The 23,291-nt window shown below is 38.0% G+C and overlaps 1 protein-coding gene across 1 annotated transcript in view; it reads left to right on the top strand.

Moving 5' to 3' along the window:
• The window catches only part of LOC105471123 (calcium/calmodulin dependent protein kinase IV), a 254,313-nt gene that overhangs the window by 151,773 nt on the left and 79,249 nt on the right, over positions 1 to 23,291 (top strand). The window contains exon 5 of the mRNA XM_011723486.2: positions 14,192 to 14,264. Coding sequence (XP_011721788.1) covers positions 14,192 to 14,264 — 73 coding nt within the window. The remainder of the gene's footprint in view (positions 1 to 14,191; positions 14,265 to 23,291) is intronic.

Genomic DNA, 23,291 nt, shown 5'->3' with positions numbered 1-23,291 from the left:
TACTTGGCAGACCCTGAATGCCAACTTCTGTACCCTTAGCTCTGCGTAATGGCCAGAAAGTTTATTCAGCTTCTCAGCCTGTCAGCTGCTGTGTTGGAATAGGTGAATGCCTTTAGAAGGAAAGCAGAGGCATCAGATGGCAGCTTTGCTTTGCTGGGTTTTTCTTCTCTTCTGGTTCTTGGTTCCTAAATCCTTCTCTTCCTTAGTGTATTAGTCAGGAATCTGTATAGGGACAGAACTGATAAGATACATGTATATATGTAGGGGAGTTTATTAGGAGAATTGACTCCCACAATCACAAGGTGAAGTTCCACAATAGGCCATCTGCAAGCTGAGGAGCCAGGAAGCCAGTCTGAGTCCTCAGACCTCAAAAGTAGGGAAGCCAATAGTGCAGCCTTCAGTGTGTGTCCAAAGACCCACGAGCCCCTGGCAAATCACTAGTGTAAGTCCAAGAGTCCAAAAGCTGAAGAACTTGGAGTCTGATGTTCAAGGGCAGGAAGCATCTAGCACAGGAGAAAGATGGAGACCAGAAGACTTAGCCAGTCTAGTCTTTCCATGTTCTTCTGCCTGCTTTTATCCTAGCCATGCTAGCAGCTGATTGAGAATGGGTCTGCGTCTCCCAGTTCACTGTTAATCTCCTTTGGCAACACCTTCACAGACACACCCAGGAATAATACTTTCCATCATTCAGTCCAACCAAGTTGACACTCAATATTAACCATCACACTTGATAACTCTCTGATTTGTTCAAATATATATTTTTAAAAGTTATTTTATTTAGTTTGTTATTAATTTTCTTGCCTGGAGCCTTGTCTGACCCACCATTGCTGACAGTAAAAATTCACATATGGTTTTAAATGTTGTTTACAGACACTAATGTATTTTCCTCATTTAAAAAGTCAGCTTATTTGGGCAAGCAGGATGAAAAGCAATATCCTCACTATGCAAATATGAAAACAGAATTAGTAAAGGTTAATGATCTTCCCTGTCCAGGCAACCAGACTGTCTTCTGATCCAACCCTTTCCTTCTTGTATGGCCTCACTTTCTTTCTTATTAAGTCCAGTTTGTCTCTTGCACATCATTTCCAAGAAAATAAATATCTATTTATACATGGAAAATCCATGATGTATTGATTGGTCCTATGCAAACCTATGTGTCTATGTAACCCACTCAATAACTCTCTCTTCACCTTTTTTGAGGCATTATTATCCATACTTTTTTCCAGAGCATAAACTTAAAAAGTTATTAATAAGTCATAAATTCAGACCTCACCTCCAGTCCTACTAGATGAGTCCTAATAGTAATCTGTACTTCAGCATTTCTGGATCTCTCATTCTTGGTGGAAACAAATTTAATATTCAGGGCATTGCTATTAGATAACAGTTTGAGAAATAGAACTGAGGCTGTTTCTTGTCCCAGTCTTTCTAGGGTTGTATCATGGTTGGTATTAGGATTTAACAAACTTAGGAAACGTCTGCATTTGTGAAGACCATTGTGTCAGAAATGAGTCATCAATGTAATTATCTAATGAGTGATTCTATAAAATGTGATTGTTCAGAAAGGATAATTAGTGAATATAATGAGGAATATTTTTGAGATCCTATTGGGTTGCTGGCAGAGTGTGCAGGGCAATTTACTAACACGATACTATTTAATCATTATAGCAACACATATATAAAGTAGACTTTGGTATATACATTTTACAGACAAAATAACTGAGGATCAGAGAGGTCTGTTAACTTCTGTTAGGTCATCCAGCTTATATATGATCTAATAACAATAATTAAATAAGATTGGACTCAAGTATGTAACATTCCAAAGTATATAATTTTTCTACCATGTCATGCTGTTGCAAATGCCGGAACTCTTAGGCTTAAAAAAAATCTTCAGCTTAGTAATCTAACGTTTGTCCTACTTGAGTGCTGAGTTAACCTGAACTTTAATTTGTATATAGTTGTTTTTCAGTCATGGATATGTTAAATACATCTCTTTATGTGACTTTATCTGGCTATATGTAAAGAAAACTTATACTTTGATTTGGACTAGACTTACAGTTTACTTTTCCTAGAAGCTTGGCCATAAAATGAAAGATAGAGGTGAGGTAGTAGAACACACAGGATAAATGGAAATTTATTGTTTTAAGCTATAGGTCTAGGAACACATTGATTTGCTGATGGGAAGGAGCTCACAAGAAAGAGAAGCAGGAGAGATTTGTGTGAGAAGTACCTAAATTTGGAACAGCATTCTAGAAAAGGCATGAAGGGAATGAGATCTAGAATTAGATAAAGGGATTTGTTTTTCAGAAAAAAACTCTTCTTCCTCTGAAGCAGAAAGAAAGAGACAAAGGGTCAAATGAGCTAGATTAATCAAAGCAATTTTGAAAAAGAAAGACTTTTGGAATAAGTTGGAAGACACTGTTGAGACTGAGATGTAATTGTACCTTACTTCCAAACTAATAAATTAGCCTATTATTCTTTTATGGATGCTGGAAAGCACATGATTCATGGATCAGAGACAAAGGGCCTTATTACTCATGGCACAGCAAACATTATGGGCATTAGCAAGTCTGTCAGTTCACCTTGCCCTTTGAGTTCCATGGAGGCAGTACAGTGGGGCCAGATAGATGCCTACACCTGGAATTAGATGTATTACAAGAGGGGAGATAATTTTTTTTTTTTTTTTTTTTTTTTTTTGAGACAGAGTCTCACTCTGTCGCCAGGCTGGAGTGCAGTGGTGTGATCTTGGCTTACTGCATCCTCCCCCTCCCGAGGTCAAGTGATTCTTCTGCCTCAGCCTCTCAAGTAGCTGGGAGTACAGGCACCCCCCACCACGCCCAGCTAATTTTTGTGTGTGTGTATTTTTAGTAGAGACAGGGTTTCACCATGTTCACCAGGATGGGCTGGATCTCTTGACCTCGTGATCCGCCTGCCTCAACCTCCCAAAGTGCTGGGATTACAGGCATGAGCCACCATGCCCAGGCAAGGGGAGATAATTTAATATCATCAACTGGGGAATGAACAACCATTCAACTATGAAAAGGAATGTTCCTTTGATACACACCTTAACATGAATGAACTTTAAAAAGTTTATGCTAAGAGAATAAAGCCAGACATGAAAGACTATATATACTATGACTCTGACTTTATAAGGAACTTCAAGAAGGGGAAAATATATAGACAGAAGCAAAGCAGTGGTTTCCTAGGGCTGGAAATAGAAGTGTGGTGGGGTATAAGACATTTAGGTAGTTCAGTCTTAATAGCTTCTATTTTTCCAGTATTGTTAAAGAAGGGAAATTGATCTCCTAATACTAACTGGTAAAGAATGGAATAGGGCACTTGAAGAAGGAACTGTGAAGATCTTTAGAGAGATTGGGAGAACAGACGAGGGCAAGAATAAGGGCTTTTGAGGAGCACTGAAGGTCTGCCAATGCTGAAGGCTATGCATGTTTGGAGACTCTGGTATGCAGCATTATATATTACTGGCTTACCCCTCCATATCATTCCTGGAGTTTTGGACAGAACCTCTTTTTCTCTTGGCTTTCATCCAGCTTTTCAGCCATCTCCCTCTTGATCTCTTTCCTGAGTTCCTCTTGCCTTCCCCACCTCTTAAGTTCCCTTTAAACTTCTCCTACATTCTTGGTAGATGAATTTGACACTCACCTGTAGCTTGAGCCACACTGGTGGCTACAGTCTCAGCAAAGATAAAAACTGTATTTTCAGCAGTCTACTAGGCTTCTCACTAAGTCCCATTAGCACCTCTAAATCAAATGAACTCAGCATCCCTCTCTCAATCTCACTCCCCTTCCCTGTGACCTGATTCACCAACTAAACTAATCTACATGAATTTCTCCCTTTTGCTTTAGATTCTCCTTCTCTCTTCCCTATAATTCTTCTTCTAAGCAGCTTTGAAATCTGTTCCCTTTTCCCTTTCCCAGTGTTTCTGCCCTGTTGCGCCTTTGCATTATTTCCCATTGCAGTAGATTCCTAGAGAGTATTACTTTCACTCCTTTTCATCCATCTGTGTTTAAGCATAGATCTGATCAGGTCAGCCCAGGAAGCTACTTTCACTTAAAGTCAATACTTTTAAACTTGACAAAAAAGCCCACTCACAATCTGGCCCCACCTTACCATGCTGGGTGTACCACCCACTTTGTTCTCTTCCCACCAATCTATTAACCACTGTATATTGTCTCCATCCTCAAGGAGCTCATAGTCTAAAGAGGGAAAGTAAAAATGTGACATGGACTCTAATATTTTTTAAGCATCACCTTCCAAGTAAAGCATATTAGGGATTATAATGACCACAACATCACAATTTTTTAAATGAGGGCTAGGAAATAAAAAGAAATAAAAATAAGAATCAGGACATAAAAGAGAGATCATCACATGTTTTGTGTTTGTTAGAGATTGGCCCCTTTTTCAGCTCTAAGTATTCATGTGGGGATGATAAGTGCTATAATTAGGGCATAAACACAGTGTGTAGAGCACAAAACAAGGGGGTCGTGTAAGTCAGAAATCGCTTCAGGAAGGAGTAAAATCTTTTGAGCTGACTCTTATTTGAGAAATTGGAAATTAGCAGGCGGAGGCCAGAAGGAAGGGCCTATTGGGGCAAAATGATGTTCAAAAGCACAATCGTACACTGTTGGGTAAAATATGAGCATCTCAGTCTCGATTTTAAAAGCTGGGCTAGGTAGAAAGCAAGCAGGGGCTAGATATTTATTGAGTGAATGATTAAATAAACAGTGTGCTCCTAAGCAATATATATATATCTTTTCTTTTTCTCTTTTTTTTTTTTTTTTTTTGAGACGGAGTCTCGCTCTGTCGCCCAGGCTGGAGTGCAGTGGCGTGATCTCGGCTCATTGCAACCTCCACCTTCCGGGTTCACTCCGTTCCCCTGCCTCAGCCTCCCGAGTAGCTGGGACTACAGGTACCCACCACCATGCGTGACTAATTTTTTATATATTTTTAGTAGAGATGGGGTTTCACCGTGTTAGCCAGGATGGTCTTGATCTCGTGATCTTGTGATCTGCCTGCCTTGGCCTCCCAAAATGCTGGAATTACAGGCGTGAGCCACCGCACCCGGCTGCAATATATGTATCTTTGAGTCAGGTCTTTTATCTATAGTATGAGGAAAGTAGACGGGGAATCTCTTAGGCCCATTCTCAGATTTGCAATTTGATTTGATCTCCTCTTTCTCTTGTCAGCAACCTGGCCAGCACCCACATTGATCCACAAATCCCTGACTTTCTTCTTAGTATTCAAATGTAACAGGTGCTAGTACTACCTTTGAAACTACATTTTTGAAAAGTATATGAACTTAACATTCTTTGGCAGGAAAGTTCTTACAGAAAGCACCAAAACAGACAACAGTGTCATCAATAAAATGAGAAGCTGTGATTGAAACTTACAAAGAAGTGGTAGATTTACGTGGAATACAGCAGTTTTCATTTTAATATTATTTTGTATGTAACAGCGTAATGGTGTACTAGCAGCCCTTAAGTCTTGGTTCCTGAAACTTTATATTATTTGGGGCTTTTACTCTCTGTCATTTGATCCTTTAGTACACATTCTCATCAGACCAATATCTTTCTCACATAAACCTAGTCATCTACAGTTATTATGCAGCCATTTGAGAAAAAGCTGCGAGTGGTGGGCAGAGCAGCAGGGCTCCTAATCTATGTGCCAGGAAGTCTGGGGCCTCAGGATATGATCAGATTAGAGCTCTTCAGCTGCTGTGCGCGTGTTAACTGCCTGGATGGAGATGCGCTCAATTCAATTTGTGGCAATTAGTGTGACAGAAGCAAATGCACCAGAGTCATATATTACAGCAGCTCCATAGAGAGAAATAGGCATTGCCTGTATTTTTTCATCCTATAATTTTTAAATGATGGGAAGAAAAACACACCAACTGGGGAGAAGAGCGCGGGCACCAGCACAGTGAGCTGTGGATATAAAAGGCACAGTCATGGAATAAGAGAAGCTGTTGAAGCCAGAGGCTTTCAGTAGAGGAGCCTGGGGAAATGCACCACCTTCGCGCTTCCTTCCCAGATCTCCAGATGTCTGCTACGCCCCCTGGTGGCTGAGGGACCTTTAGGAACTGGGGTCTCAGGGCAGCCTTTTGGGTCAGTGTGGTGATTAGAATCCTAGAAGACATTTTGTTTTGAGCTCTGAGCCCTCTGGCCTAACCCACAATGGAAGGCTGGGAAACTGTATGGCACAGAGGCAAACCACAGGGCCCTGGGCCTGTGACAATTATCTTAAAGTGCTGGTAGCATCTTAACTGCTTATTATTTTTCAAATCACGAAACAGAGATTAGTTTACTAAATCTGAAGAGAAATACAGCAATAATTATGTTTAAATATGAAAAAACAAAAATACCAGCCAAAATTATCCCTCTATTTTTACAGCTTTAAAACCCCTACAATGATTAAATATTTCGTTGCTTCTAAAACTCAGAGTCATGAGTGTGTTTCATATAAAGCTATAAACCCTTGACTGTCTATCCATGGTTCAATTTCATTGGCAAATTTTTTGAGATGCCAGCTAAGTTGTATAAAGGAATTATTATGTGTTACTTCATGAAAGAAATACTCTATTTTAAGGAATTTAAATTACTTTGATTTTGTTTAAAATAAGTTTCTAAAAAGATTCATGTTATTCCAGCAGTATCTAAAGCTATGTAACTCTGAGTTTCTCCTAAAGCCAGCAGTAATCTCTTCACTTATTGCATTGTCCTCTGGGAAGCATCCACACAGCTGTTCTTCCTCTGGAGCCGTGGCCAATGTACTTGTGAAGGGAATCACATCTGAGTCCAGTGCTTTTGTTCCCCATGATAATGAACATAGGCAAAAGTATTGTCCAAATGTCCACAATCTGAAATTTTTCTGACATCCATTCACTTTGCAATTGGTATTGATTCCATAAATATTTACTGACTATGGGCAAGTCTTGCGGCTAGGCTGTATGGGTGATCCAAGCAACAGTCTAGTGAGAAGGCTAATAATTTTACCACAGTGCCCTGCAGAAGGCTTTGGACAAACACATCTACTGATGTCATACAACTGAAATTGAGAGAAATGAATTGCAAGATTTCATTTTCCTTTGCTTGGTCACTGCATCATCACTTGTAATCATGGTTCTAAGTTGTAAACCTGCATTTATGACTCGAATTCATTGCTATTGAACTTTTTAGTCAGCCATGGATAGCCTGAATGGCAGCTCAACTTATAAAATATTTAAAATGGGATGTCTGAGTTTCAGTAACCTAACCCTGTGACAATCTGGTTAAAGAATCATCTGGGAACAAAACTCCTTTTAGCAGAAGCTGCCTGGAATAGAAGCAGCTGAAGGGTGATGGTTGGCCAAGATACAGTGTGCAGAGTTCACATTGAAATGAGGTGGGGAGGCACTTGCGTTTTGTGCCCTTGCCCCTCATATCTACTCTACGGATGCCGTTTCTCACTACAGAATTAATAAATCCCTTAGTGGTACAAACCCTACATAACATACATTACATCTATGATAATGTTTTTTGTTTGTAACTTTCTTGACTCCACCATCTGTCACCTGGGGCAAGGCCCAAATCTTATTCTGTTTGTATCCAGCAAGTACCTGGCTCACATTAGAAGTTAGGAATGTGGATGAATATCACCACCTTCTTCTTCCATACCTATCCTCACCCCCAACTGCCATTCTCCCTGCATCTGAAAAAATTTCTGTACACCTTTCATGTGTGAGCAGAGATATAGCTATTTCTGGAATCCTTTCCTTACCCTACATGGCCTCCAGCATAGATTACCTGCATTTTCTCAGAGCTCTCAGGCCATTCTTTAATACCTCTATCACATCATTTAGCACACGGTGTTGAATGTTGTCTGTCTGCTTATACCAAGAGAAATCCCATGAGTGCAGAGGCCATGTCCAGTTCACTACTGAGTGGTCAGCACATAACAGGCACTCCCTAATATTTATTGAATAAATAAATTAACAGATACGTCTGTTGAAATGCATCCTCTGATTAATTAAATGAATTATTTCACTAACTTAACATATATTGGGGAAAATTAGTAAAGTTTCCATTAACTGTTCTTCATATACCTCCTACTCCTCTCTCCCTCCACCTGAAGACAGCTCCCAAGAAAATTTACTCTTCCATCAAGCCAGGCCCTGGACATTCACTCAAGAACATATTCTGAAACATAGGCACTATCTTAGTCCTTTCGGGCTGATATAACAAAATTTCTTAGAGTGAGTGGCTTATAAACAACGGAAATTTATTTCTCACAGTTCTGGATGCTGGAAAGTCCAAGATGAAAGTGTCAGCAGATTCGATGTCTGGTGAGGGGCTGCTTTTTGATTCATAGATGGCACTTTCCAGCTGTGTCCACATATGGTGGAAGGGGCAAAGAAGCTTTCTAGGGTCTCTTTTATAAAGGCATTAATCCCATTCATGAAGGTTCCTCCTTCATGATAGAATCACCTCCCAAAGGCCCCACCTCCTAATACCATCACATTGGTGATTAGGTTTCACCGTATGAATTTGGGGGAGACATAAACATTTAGTTCACAGTAGGCACTTAACCCTGAGTTATAGCCAAATGAAAATACAGAAGATACTTAGGCTGAAGCTTGAGACTACATAATAAACCAAAATATAGAGAGGAGATTCTAGTGGGTGAAATACTGCCTTTCCGAAGAGTGCTGATGCCTCTAAGAACTGTGTCTTTAATAGACACCTAAGGGAGACAGCTCATGGTTGTGGAATTTAGCTCTGTTCAACCACAAGGGGTGCCATTTGCACGAGTAGTGCGCTCTGGAAAAGTATTGCAAAGCAGCTGTGGTAAAGCTCTAGCCTGGGTGAGTGACTATGGGGAAAATCCACACTGTTGTAGGCCAGGAGATAATTGATTTTATTCCCTTCTGGAGATAATATAAGGTTGCAAAGAAATTTAGCAGCTATTCTTCTCCATCATCTTTGTAACAACTCCCCTCTTTTAACAAAACTGGAGAAAGCCAAGCTCCTGAGGCTGTAGGTACAGGGCACGGAGGAGACACTAACTACATTTGTGCTGGATGATAGAGATACCACAAAACCCATGTTTTGAGTAAAATGCAGAGAATGATGTCATGGTAGCCAACGTCCTGAACTTACTCTGTCACAATAGTACTTCTTTTCCCCTTCCCTCATACTTAATTTCAAAATGTTCAGAAAGTATAGCCCCAGGAAGCATTTCAATTACATTTTTATAATTAAACCATTTAACCTAATCATGAATTGGAAAATTTCATAGTTTTGTAAGTAAATATCATAAGAAAATGATACTGAAGAACCAATGAGTAGTCATTCCCTGAAAGTTGTAATCTATTTTCTCTTTTCATTTGACCCCAGTGCTGGTAAAGTATCCCAAAAATAAAAAGATGATGAATTTGCCTTGCTTGCCAATGTTCTAATTAACTAAATAAGGAAAACAAGATAATTGAAATTTTTGCATCAATATTTTTTTTCTGAATTTTAATAACTATAATCATTGAGGTCTTTTCTTTTAATACATTTTTTACTTTTGACATACCTGTTTTGTTCTGCTTCTTCTCACCACCACCCCATCTCCTATTTTGGAAACATTTTATAGATTTTAAATTCAACTTTTAATACCAGCTACTTTGAGAACTTAAAACTTCTTGTCACAACATCTAAAGAAAACAGAAATCAAAGAAAAGTACTTTCTGAAAAAATGCTATTTGAGGTACTGTCTAAGAAAAGTTTCTATTTAAAATTACAAACATTGTTGAAACTATCCTTTATGTTTTGAAATGACCATATTCAAACTTTGTGCCAGCTGAAGTCATCTTATGCAAGGTGGTAATCTACAGTGCTATTAGAAATGTGTTTTCTCCTGAAATTCTGGAAAGTTAGACATAGCAACAAAGTAGTTTTTCAGTCTTCCAAAAGCTCCTCATAAGACTAGACAGCAACTAGTTCTAAAAAATCAAAAACTCAATGACATTATCTACAGCAAAACCAGGTGACAGGGTATCCACATGAAGCCTAACATACAAGTGAGTGAGGACCAGCTAATGACAACAGGAAGAGCCACGTGGAATTATCACTTGTACACGAAGAAGCAAGGGAAGCAAGAAGACACATGAGAGACCCCAAAGTAGGCAAACACTCAAGTCTCTCAAATCTTCAAGTTATTTGAAAGAAGCATAGGTCAATAAAAAAAAAAAAAAGAAGCCGAAATTGGGAGAGATTTTTACCACCCAAATTTCTGAAAAGTACAAGGGGTGCACCTGCAGTAAGGTCTAAAAAGCTAATTCATTGTCAAGGTCTTGTGAACTCCTGAAACAAAAATCTAAAGTCCCTTGGGGAAAATGTTCTACACTTAGGAAAAACTGCTGGGAAGGGTATCCAAATTAATCCGTGTAGAGACGGTAAAGGCAAAGGAATGAAGTTCCAGGGGAGGGAAGAGATCTCAGAAAGAATGAGGGCATATTTTTGAATGCTTCATGAACATAACCAGAAAGTTAAGAGCTATGAAACTAAAAAAGATATCCTGAAGTATCACTCTGTCGAAAGGTTAAGTAAACCAACTTGGCTTAAAAATGGACAGCAAGAGAAAAGTATCTCAGTTAGTTCCAATAGAGAATGATTATGGGACATGGATGGAGCTGGAGGTCAACAGAGGACAGACAATAAGGAGGAGAATAAAGTTCCTTTAGGCAGTGAAAGCATGTCAGGAAGCAACACCCACAAAAAAACATGAAAATAAGATAGTGTTACAAAATAAGCTAAAACTAAGAAAACTGTAGAAAAACAATATAAATCAAAGGTAGAAAAATTCTTACATATGTATAATTGCACACCCCAAAGAAGAAAACCAAGGCAATGGAAGAAAACAAATATAAAACATTCTACTTCAAGAAAATATTCCTGCAATTTAAAAAGAATAATGAAAGCACTCTAAATTGAAGGATTATGCCACAAATCAAAATAACGCAACCCAGAACAACTAACATGTTTCTCATAAAACACGTCTTAAAATACTTTAAATTACAAGAAGAATTCTTTGCCCACATTCATGCAAAAAGAGCAAGTCAATTATTTGGAGAAAATCAGATTGTCATCAGATTTTTTGAAAATCACATCATGTATCAGAAGAAAATTGTCGCCTACTTAAGATAATGAGGCTCCCTTTCCTCCTATTACTTTGAAATAATATTCTTTTACTTGTTGCTAATTATACAGCAATCAAGAAGTTTATATTTTTCAAGCTGTTCTTATTTCTTCTCAATTTTTGACAGTTATATATTGTATCTGCATTGTAAGTTCATACTAGCTGGATTGCTAGTGTATTAGTCTGTTCTCACACACTATAAAGAACTACCTGAGACTGGGTGATTTATAAAGAAAAGAGGTTTAATTAACCCCCAGTTCCACATGGCTGCAGAGGTCTCAAGAAACTTAACTATCATGGCAGAAGGTGAAGGGGAAGCAAGGCACATCTTCCCATGGCAGAGCAGGAGAGAGACAGCACAAAGGGGGAAGTGACACACACTTAAACCATAAGATCTCATGACAAGTCACTCACAATCATGATAATGGCAAGGGAGAAATCCTCCCCCATGATCCAATCACCTCCCACCGGGCCCCTCCTCCAGTTTGACATGAGATTTGGGTGGGAACACAAATCCCAAAAATCCAAACCATATCAGCTAGTTAATGTCAGTATTGCTGAGAGTACAGAACAAACCAAAAAAGAAGAAACTAATGTTAAAAACATTAAAACAAAAATACAAACACTCCTAAATGCAAAAAAGTAAAATTAAAGAGGAAAAGCACATAAAATGGACAACATGGTAAAAACATATATAAAACATTTTGTACATATTAATATGATAGTTTGTCTAGGAAATGGGGAATATCAACATATGTACATATATATTTATTTTTTAATTGAAGAATAAAATGTAAAATTAGAAAAATACTATCTGCCACTAAAAGTGTACTTCTAGGAGACAATGACTCAGTCTAGGTTTGAGGCAGCAAATGTACAAAATAAACCTCAGGTATTGTATTATACTGGATAGAAAAAGAACCACGAAAGACTTCAGAAGCCAACCTGCATAGCCTTCTACTCACCCGGGAAGAGCTAGAGCAGATTGAAACATATAAAATATGGTTAAATCCATACTTTCAAAATGATACCAGAAAATGAACAAAAACACTAACTGGTCACTGAAAATGTTGGTGAATGAACTCATTATTTTGAAAACTGGTAAGTTAAAAAACTAATGATTTATCCCCTCTTTCCTATAAGAATTGTATTACTAGAAAATTTTTAGCTAACAAAGAAGCAATGATAGATTTTACCAACTTGAAACTGCTAATGACTTGATGGATCTAGGCATTGATAATCAATTACTGTTATCAACATGAAATGGAGCATAATTGAACATGCAACTTCTTGTGAAAATACACAATACTCCCTATAAAGTGTATTTGCTAAAAATTCAACCTGAGTCTAATCAAGACCCTAATGCTATCCATTAATAAAAAGTAGAGAGGGCAGAGAAATAGCTCCAAAGATATCAAGGCTATAGAATGAAATGTAATCCTCTAGAATCAAATGTGATTCTATCCCCTTGATGTCTTCGGAGCTATTTCTCTGCCCCCCCCCCTTTTTTTTAATTAATAGATAATGCTGGGGTCTTGATTAGGTTCAGATTAAATAAAGAAAATGTACATATACACCATGCAATACTATGCAGCCATAAAAAGAAATGAGATCATGTCCTTTGAAGGGACATGGATGGAGCTGGAGGCCATTTTCCTTAGCAAACTAATGCTGGAACAGAAAACCAAATACCACATATTCTCACTTACAAGTGGAAGCTAAATGATGAGAATACATGGATACAGAGAGGAACAACACACATTGGGGCCTATAGGAGGGTGGAGGGTGGGAGGAAGGAGAAAGAAGATCAGGAAAACTAACTTACGGGTGCTAGGCTTAATACCTGGGTGATGAAATAACCTGTACAACAAAGCCCCATGTTTTTTTTAGAGAATCACATTACCAGGCAGGGAGACTAAAGAACAAGTGACCAGCTTTCAAAAAAGAAACACAGCAAAAATGAAACAGAGATGGAGAAGGGATTAAAGGGAAGAATGGGGCCGGGCGCGGTGGTTCAAACCTGTAATCCGAACACTTTGGGAGGCCGAGAGGGGCGGATCACGAGGTCAGGAGATCGAGACCATCCTGGCTAACATGGTGAAACCCCCGTCTCTACTAAAAAATACAAAAAACCAGCCGGGGGTAGTGGCGGGCGCCTGTAGTCCCAGCTACTCTGGAGGCTGAGGCGGGAGAATGGCGTGAACCCAGGAGGCGGAGCTTGCAGTGAGCTGAGATCCGGCCACTGCACTCCAGCCTGGGAGACAGAGCGAGACTCCGACTTAAAAAAAAAAAAAAAAAAAAAAAAAGGGAAGAATGGACGGAGAGAAAGAGGGTTGCTGGGGAAGAGAGAGAGAGGGAGAAACTACAGGTTAAAAGAGACTAAGAGATATACCAACCAATCAAATTTCATGGACCTTATTTGGATACTTATTCAAACAAGTAATTTAACATGTTTCAGACAATTAGAAATTTGAAACATTGCATATTTGATAATATTAAAAAATTATAGGTATGTGATATTGGAATTATGACTATGATTTTTAGAGGGTCCCTTATCTTTTAGAGATAACCTCCTTAACTATTTAGAAATGAAATTATATAATGTCCAATGTGTGCTTCAAAATAAGAAGGAAGGAGTGGAAGTAATTAAGCAAATAAAACTTCGTGAATTTATAGTTAAAGCTATGTGACAATTACATGGGGGTGTTTCATTGTATAATATCTACTGGCGTATGTTTAAAATGATTCGCAAAACAAAGTTTAAAACAGACAAAGTGTTTTTTCCTCAAATGCAACGGATAGTTCAAGCCAAGGAAAAATAAGAGTATTTCATTTTCCTAAGTAAACTCAAAGACTTTTAGAGTGTCAGTTTGTGGAAATCTTTCCCATGGTAGTATGGTAGCTTGTTTCAATTGTTTACGTGCACCATCTTTAACATTAATGTACTTAACTTCTTTTAATATCCACTCTTCTGAATGAATGTGCCTGAGAAGCATTTCCTTTCTTTTTGTTCCAGGATTGTGGAAAAGGGATATTACAGTGAGCGAGATGCTGCAGATGCTGTTAAACAAATCCTGGAGGCAGTCGCTGTAAGTATGAAGTAACAGCAATGGTGCAACTCTTAGTCATCTCTTCCTTTTACAGAATCATCATTTAAGAAATGCGTGTCTGTGATAAGCCATACATTTTACAGCATAAAGGTGTGAAGTATTTATTAGAAAATGTGTGGAATAAGGTGGGCATGGTGGCTCAAGCCTGTAATCTCAGCACTTTGGGAGGCTGAGGCAGGCAGATCACTTAAGGTCGGGAGTTCCAGACCAGCCTTGCCAATATAGTGAAACGCCATCTCTAATAAAAATAATAAAATTAGCTGGGTGTGGTGGTGCACACCTGTAATTCCAACTACTTTGGAGGCTGAAGCACAAGAATTGCTTGAACTCGGGAGGTGGAGGGTTGCAGTGAGCCAAGGTCACGCCACTGTACTCAAGCTTGGGCGACAGAGAGACCCTGTCTCAAAAAAAAAAAAAAAAAAAAAGGAAAGAAAAGAAAAAAGATCAGACGAAAAGAAAATGTATGGAATAAATTGATATATTCTATTGATGACTCAAAGTCTGAAAAATGGAGTCCTCTACATAATGCTGTAAGTGTGTTAAATTAATTATGAGATCAAACGAGACTTTGGTGCCTTTAGTCGTTCTTTAACTCTTTTTTTTCCCATTTCTTGAGTTTGTTTCTTCATTGCTTTTGTTTTTTAATTTGGTAGAGACGTGGAAGAAGGTTGAATGTGATATAGACCTTGGAGCATAGAGATTATTGACTTTTCTTTCAAGAAAAGAAATGAGTTAATTAAAAAGAAAGAATGTAGCAGTTTTTTCAAGGAAGAAACATAAATTAATATTTTAAATTGGAACACAAGTTTTGTAAGTTAATGGTGAAAATAAATGCATACACATTTACAAAAATATATACTGTTGAGAAGCTCTTTTGAATTGCATTAAGTAGGTAATATTTGCCTGTATAAATCAGACTCAACTGGCTAAAAGCTTCCCATGTATTTAATGGTGTCTAATATGTGCTGGAACACTTTGGTGGTTCATTTATTGAATATGAAACCAGAACAGATGATTCTTTGAACATTCAAGACAGGGCCCAAGGAGGGGTATTTATCAGCATCACTTAAATAGACAAATCTATAAAATATATCCAGAATTAAGATATACTCTATTATTCGGAGTTGTTTAACCAAAATCATTATCCAATACCTTGAGAAATCAGCCACAATGACAGAAGCACAGGTCCTATGAGTTTTACTCACATCAAAAACAGGAAGGAAGGAAGGAAAGAGGAAGGGAGGGAGAGAGGAGGGAAGGAGGGAGGGAGGAGAAATCTGATACCTAACTAGCTTAAGTACCAATGATGAAAAGGAAAAATAACCTTTGCATAAGGCTTCTAGAAATAGCCAATTGAACCAAATCTGTTATTGAGCTATCAACACCAATTTTACTTGGCTTTATAGCCCAGTCCTTCCAAATTATTTATTCCCATAAAAGTGTTTTGATCTTTTTGCTGTGGTGAGGGATGAAAAGTTTGAAATGAGAGTGAATAAAAAACCTGGAGAGGATGCCAACACAGCTCCTGATTATGTAAATATTGAATATCAAATTCATCTTCTCACAGTACCCAAATAGCCACCCCATTTCAGATTTTCATCACACATAACATATTTACCAATTCTGGTTTCCTAGGTTTGCACACTAGGTAATGGGGTTTCAACTTTTCCATTTTCTTATCTTACATAGACCTTTCCAACTTCAGTTGATTCTTTCTTCAAATGTGCATAAACTTAATCCTGTTCTCCATCATTCTATGACTGTTGCTGGCATGCTTTAAAAAAGAAAGAAGAAGCACTTTTAATTGCCATTAATTCCTATTCTTTTTTTTTTTTTTTTTTTTTTGAGATAGAGTCTCACTCTGTCACTCAGGCTGGGAGTGCAATGGCTTGATCTTGGCTCACTGCAACTTCCGCCTCCTGGGTTGAAGTGATTCTCCTGCCTCAGACTCCCAAGTAGCTGGGACTATAGGTGTGTGCTACCACGCCTGGCTAATTTTTGTATTTTTAGTAGAGATAGGTTTTTACCACATTAGCCAGGCTGGCCTCGAACTCCTGATCTCAGGAAATCTGCCCACCTCCGCCTCCCAAAGTGCTGGAATTACAGATGTGAGCTACCGCACCTAGCCACAATTCCTATTCTTAAATATATAAGTCTAGAATCATCTCTTGCAATCACTATTTTTATTTTGTTACTTCTCCATTTAATAATGGCAGTTTTATACTTTTCTTAAATACCCATTTTAAAACCTCATTTCTTGTTATTATACATAATAAATTAATCAAGTAAACTTGCTGGCCTTAGCCCACTGTAACTTGACCAGAATCAGTCAGGCAGCTAGTATAGCAGTTAATAATACTTTGGCAGTGAGACAGAGCTAGGTTTGGTTTTTAGATGTGTGAACTTGGACATGTCAATAAATATCTTTGAGCCTCAATTTAGTCTTGTAAAATAGGCATAGCAATTAACCTAACAGGATTGTGGAAAAGGTTAAACGAGATAACTTGTGGAAATCATAGAAATGTTCATAAAAGAGGGAAAAGAAGATAATCAACTTCATACTCAGTACATTCGTTTAAAGATTTATTAGATGTTGTAGATGTATACAGATACACTTACACCCCAGCTAAGTACAAAAAACAAAATAGTTGTGTAATATTATACCCATTGATCTAGGTGCTGATTGTACAGAAAAATTCAGTTTGTAAAAATTTGGTACACTTACATGTACTTTTCTATTCTTATATTACACCAATAGAAAGTTTAAAAAGGAATTGTCCTGAAATTTTAGTAGGTTTGTATGGTTATAACAGGTAATATATCCTCGAGTCAGCATGCTGTGTGTGTATGTGTTTGCAATTTTCCCAACTGAATTCATGTACTTTTTAATGTTTCTAGTTCTATCACATACTGTTGTTTAACAGGCAGATTTCTTTTTTCCTTTCTGGGACAGTAGCACATTATTCTCTGATATCACTGTCTCTGTAAGAGAGTAGATCCGTCAATTGGGGGAGAGGGACATGTGCCACTCAGTCTGCCGCCCTCCTCTTTTTATGCTATTTTACTGACAAAACATTATATCAAAATGAAGTAATCTTCAGAATAATTGTTCTGAGTGATCTTTGTTTGCTTCCCTATATGTGAGTAACAGAATACATACTATCAGGAAGGGTGTACTGTAAGGCCACAGAGGTGTATGAAGACAGCTAGCAGCCTGGACTCTGGTCAGAACTCTTTCCTTCCCCCACTGCTGCTTTTTTCTCATCACCTGCTTCCCTCTGCTCTCTTCCAACCAATATTCTCTACTTCTTAGATCCACAAAGTGACGTATGGTCAACTTACCCATCCTGTTTTAGCATATTAAAGTAAAAACCTAAATCTGACTCAAAATGAACACAAATATCATTTGATCTTAATTTCAGATTTTAGAACAGAAGCCACATGTGGCTCAGCTTGACTCAGGCTTACTTCCCTAGTCCAGTCAGCTGTGGATGGGGTGTGAATTGTGCAGGGTGTGAAATGTGGCTGGCCAGGACTGGGGATAAGGGGGGTTGTTCTAAGAGAAAGACAATTGTTTCTTTTGAACTAGGCTGCCACACCAAAAGGCATACCTTTTTCTACTGTCTGTTCTGGTGTTTTGTTTTTGTTTTTGGTTTTTGTTTTTTTCCTTTTACTGTTTCTTCATGTTTCTCTCCATTCCTGGATTATCATTGCATCCTAGATGCAGTTTTGAATGACAGTCTGTTGTTTATCACAAAACCATGATTTCACTTAGAATATGATTTCATTTTGGCGGAAGCCCTAGTTGTTTATCATGTAGGAATTAACTTTTCTATGACCAAATTTAGTCACTCCTCACATTCCCACATTTCCGTCTTTGTAATTCAAGCTGTTTTCAGTAGGTGTATATTCCTGATTTTCTCATTCACTGATACCAGCCAAAACTCTTACAAGGTTCCCTCCATCTTCTTCATCTTGGTAAATGGCACTATCATTCAGCAATTGTTTGCTAAAACCTAGAATTCACCTTACGTCCAAATAATCCCAAATAATAATCAACAGGTCCAGTCAGTCTATCTCCAAGTTATAACCCAAATTTGACCATTTTTCTTCATCTTCACTAAGCCATAGCCCTACTTTCAGTCTGCATAATCTCTCACTCAGACTGCTATGCAACCTGCTTCCACTCCATTTCCCTCACATCGGCCGGTTATTATTTAAATCATAAATCGATTATATCATTTCCATACTTACACCAGCAGTGGCGTCCCATTGAAAGTAAAAAAAACAAAAACAAAAACAAAACTCAAAATGCCTTAACATATCCTAGGATGTCCTGCATATTCAAGTTCCTTCTCACCACCCCAGCATCACTTCCTACACTACACTTGAGCTACACTGGCCTTGTTTTCCAACCCTCAGAAAGGTCTCAGTTAATTCCCATCTCAGAGTGGTTGTCATTTCCCTGCCTGGAACCCTCTTTCTTCATATCTTCCTGTGGCTCACTTCTCTACTTCTTTCAGGTCTCTGCTGAAGTGTGGCTTCTCCAGGGGGACCTTCCCTGACCACTGTACCTAAAATAATAATCACCGCTACGTCTCCAAGCCATCTTCATTTCTATTACCACGTGGTGTGTCTTTTTGCACTTATAATTATTTAAAATTGAACAGTATTTTGTCTGTTTTGTGTTTATTATCTCTCCATAAAAGTAGGAACTTTGTGCTTTTCACTTTTATATTCCCAGAGTCCGAAACAGTACATGACAAAGTAGGAGCTCAGTAAACACTTACTGAATAAGTAAATGGAAATTGATGAAAACATGAAGAACGAACCATCATTCTGTATTTTGTCTTTCTGGATAATGAGCCATGTATTAAACATCTTTACTGTTATTTTTCTACTCATTTCATAAGAGACAAAGCTTTATAACTTACTTCTGTGAATGAAATTCTTTTTGTTTCCTTACTACCATTTCATTCTTTCCTGTCATTCAAAACTCACCTTCTTCGGTATGTTCTTTCTTTGCCTCCATCCATTCCGATCAGCTCTTGATTCTTTAGGAGGCTTATTGCAGTGGGTGTGCCTCAGTATAGTAATACCTCATGTAGCTGACTGGGAAGCTCTCTTATTCAATTAGTGAAAAATGGATGTTCTCAGCATCAGAATTTTCCACCTGTTTGAGTTATACCAATTAAGAAATAAAAGAGTTCAAGCAGGGATGTTCCAGATATGGCTGCCCCACATAACACAGGATAAGAGTTCCTGGAACTCTGACTCAAGTCTGCAAAGATAAATTAATTAATCTATAGCTAATCCTACATTTAAAAAGAAATTATTGAGGACTTTTTGTTTTTGTTTTTGTCACTAAGTTCCAGTTTAGTGAGAGCTAAGCTAACACATTCAAGTCAAATGTTCCTTGGAAGAAGCTTTATAAAAATCAGATTTTCTCTGATCATTGCAATTAAGGGTTAACTTAAAGAAAAAAAATTAATTTCCGTAAGACTTCCACAGGTAGAAAGCAAAGCAATTTAAAACTTGTCAGAAATGGCTGGCATTTATGAAATAGTTTATTGTCAATTACACAGCTATACATAGCTATAAAAATTGGGACAGTTGGGAACTAAGAGTAATCAGTGGTACATCTCACATTTCCTCTAGATAACTTGTATCTAGGCTAGTTGTTGAAAACATAGAAGCAGAAAACTTAAAGATTGAAAAGTTCTTGGGGAATATGTTGCAGGTATAATTATACTCCTTATGTAACATATCTTGCAATCCTTCCTTCCCTCCCCATTCCATCCTAATTCTTGCTCCACATATTTTACAATATTTCTCTGACTTTAACCTTGCTCCTTCTGTTTTTCTGGCTTTAAATAGTTCTTGTGAAAGCTTTTAAAGTGTGTTTGAAAGACGTTTCCATCTTTGGATTTGAATTCATTCATTCAGTCTTCGAGAGCAGATCCTTAAGTCCTCTTGAGTATTCTCTCTTGTAATGAATTCCAGTGGTCCCAGGTTAAATGGTCTAGGTCAGTCTGGACATTCCAGAAGGGTCATCCTGTAGCAGCACAATGCCAAACCCCTTTTCCATGGACTTGTAGGGATAATTAGGGAATATTCCCTCTCCTCTGATATCTAATACTGTTGCCGCCACCTTCAGTTCTTTGTCACCACTGACACCTGAGTGTTTCTCTATTTCCAAAACATCGTCATCCCTCTCATTATCCCCCATGGATGCAGGCTTTCTTCCCTTTTTCTAGCTACAGTTCTCTTTTGTATGTCTTACTTTCAAAGTATGACTTTGGAGCCTAGAGAAATTTGTGCATATGGAACATAGCACTGCTGTCCTCTCCTCTCCTCTCCTCTCTTCTCCTCTCCTCTCCTCTCCTCTCCTCTTCTCTCCTCTCTTTTCTTGAGACAGAGTCTTGCTCTGTTGCCCAGGCTGGAGTGCAGTGGTGTGATCTTGGCTGACTGCAACCTCTGCCTCTTGGGTTCAAGCAATTCTCCTGCCTCAGCCTCCCGAGTGGCTGGGATTACAGGCACATGACACCATGCCTGGCTAATTTTTGTATTTTTAGTGGAGACAGGATTTCACTATGTAGGCCAGGCTGTCAGTACTGCATTTCTTTAAGAACTACAAGGAAATGGGTAACTGTGAAATCTATTTGCTGTTGAATAACATAGCTTTTTGGTTAGGATTGTGTTAAAGACTGTGATGGTGGTGAAGAGTTACAACCAGGAGCATCTAGTCATTTAAAAGTCAATATGGTATCTGAGCATCAAAAAAATAAAAATAGAAAATGGACATTATTATAGGGAGGCAAGAAAAGATGAAATTGCAAAAGCTTCTTTTGATTAAAAAAATTTAACCTGTAAGTCACTCTCTAAAACAGTAACAGATTTAGCTTTTTATATAGAAAATCAATTGATAATGAATTGATGACTAGATACTCAAAAACTGAAAAGGCAAAAGAGAAACACTAAACTAAGGTATTGTGTATGGAGCATGTGTGACAACTTCAGGAAACAGCTACCCCTAGGACTGGGGGAACAAAATGAAGAGGTTAAAATTATTAAAACTTAGAGGATTGAAGGAGGTTCTCTATGGACTTGTGAAGAGGGCTCCCTGTTTGACTGGTGTAGGTGGCTTGGACCTCAGAGGAATTTCCCATGAAGCTGGACCTCAGGTCTCTGAGGATGATGCTCCAGCCAGCTAGTGCTGGTGTTGCTGATGAGAGGCACTGAGACTGGTTCTGTATGAGTTGCAAAAGCTGCAAACTGGAATCAACTGTTGTTCCTGGAACCACCCGCCACTGCAGGGTGAAAGAGTGCCTCCCGAGAGACATAAGAATAACAAGCAGAAAAACAGACTCAGAAAGCAAATAGGAAGGAACAATCCCTTCTTCTTCTTCTAGCCTGCCACTCTCTTTCCCTCACGCCCTTTCATGGCAAATCCAAATACAGAGCCAACTAGAGAAGGAAAAATGTGGCTTGAAATTTCAATCTCAGTATCATAAAGTGGACTACAGAAGAATGGGTTTTAGGTTTGGAGACAATAGCTTAATAAATTCTACAGGATGTTATTCAAAAACAGAAATAAATTCTCAGTTTCTGTTTTTATTCAGAGTCTTCTAAAATGTTCATAGTCTACTAAAATGCATGAAATGGTTCTAGAGTTCAATGAAATCAAAACGAGCAGTCACACTAAAATAAATTACTATCTGTATTTAGTACTGAGTACTATGCTTAATGATGTTTATCCATTTAACAGGCATTATATTATTCAACCTTACATTATCTGACACATTAAAACCATTTTCCACTTCGACCTCTTATTCCTCATTGGCAGAAAGCCAATCTCCCTTGTAGGAACATGGAAAGTACCAGAACTTTTCTCCCAGCCTCCGTTACAGCTAGGGCAAGGTCATAGTACCCAGCTCTGCCCAGTGAGTTCCTTGAGACAGTTTGCTCATGAGTTTTGGGAGAAGTTTTCCCTTAGCACAGGAGACTCAAGGCAAGAAGAGTCATTTGTCCTTTTCACTGGCCTAGTTGGGTCTGCATATGATGCTGGGAACCACTTTTGCTGTCTTGTAATTATGAAAAGAAACATAAGTCATCCTGAGGAAGGCAGAGAAGAAAGATGACACCATTGGAATTCTCCAACTTCTTGATATCTCAGGGAGGATAAAAACAGTTTCTCAATATTTCAGTTTTAAATTACATGCCCTGTTACTTGAAGCAAGAAGATACTAAACTGTTTCTTCAATAAACTTTTTGAGTATATGCTAACAATTTTTCTGTGGTCAGAGCAAGCTGTATAATTTTCCATCCATTTAAACATAACAGAAAGAGCATACTTCTAAATAAAAAGATTCTGGTCCCACAAATTTCTAAAAACTGATTTTCACTGAATATCAAACATACACCCACATATTGCTAAATCAGGATTAAGTATGATTTGAAGGGACAATGAAGTTTAAGGGTTTTGAAAATAAAATTGCTTTTGACACTTGTTTTTGTTTCTATGAATGTCATTTCCTGCTTGAGTCCGCTTACTGTCAATTAATAGATTCAGAGAGTTCAAGTAATGAAAGGTTAAAACAGAAAATGCAAGCTTTTTTGTTGTTTGTTTGAAACCTGTCAGTTCCTATGGTATTTGCTTTTTCTTTCTCTGGAGACTTTTGTCTCTTGCTACTCAGGTTTGAGCACTGATCTTTGGAGGATAGATTTTAATTAATGTAAAGTTTTAAGAATTGAAGCACTAAAATGATGATTTTACCTGTAAAAAGTAAAAAATATTAAGAATTGAGAGATCACAGTTCCCAGAGAAGAAATAACAAGCTGTTTCTGTTAATGTTATAATATTTTGATTTATAGACATAGAATAAAGTAGACTAGTGGCCAAATCAGAACAGAGATATTTTTTCAGAAATTTTGGAACAGAAGAATAATCTACATTCTGAAATTATAGTGCAATATTGGAACACAGGGGATCTAAAAACAGTTCCT

This window comes from Macaca nemestrina, chromosome 6 (assembly GCF_043159975.1).
Source record: "Macaca nemestrina isolate mMacNem1 chromosome 6, mMacNem.hap1, whole genome shotgun sequence".
NCBI classification, from domain to species: Eukaryota; Metazoa; Chordata; class Mammalia; order Primates; family Cercopithecidae; genus Macaca; species Macaca nemestrina.
Note: the sequence above shows the minus strand (reverse complement) of the source record. Positions and strands in the feature narration are given on the sequence as shown.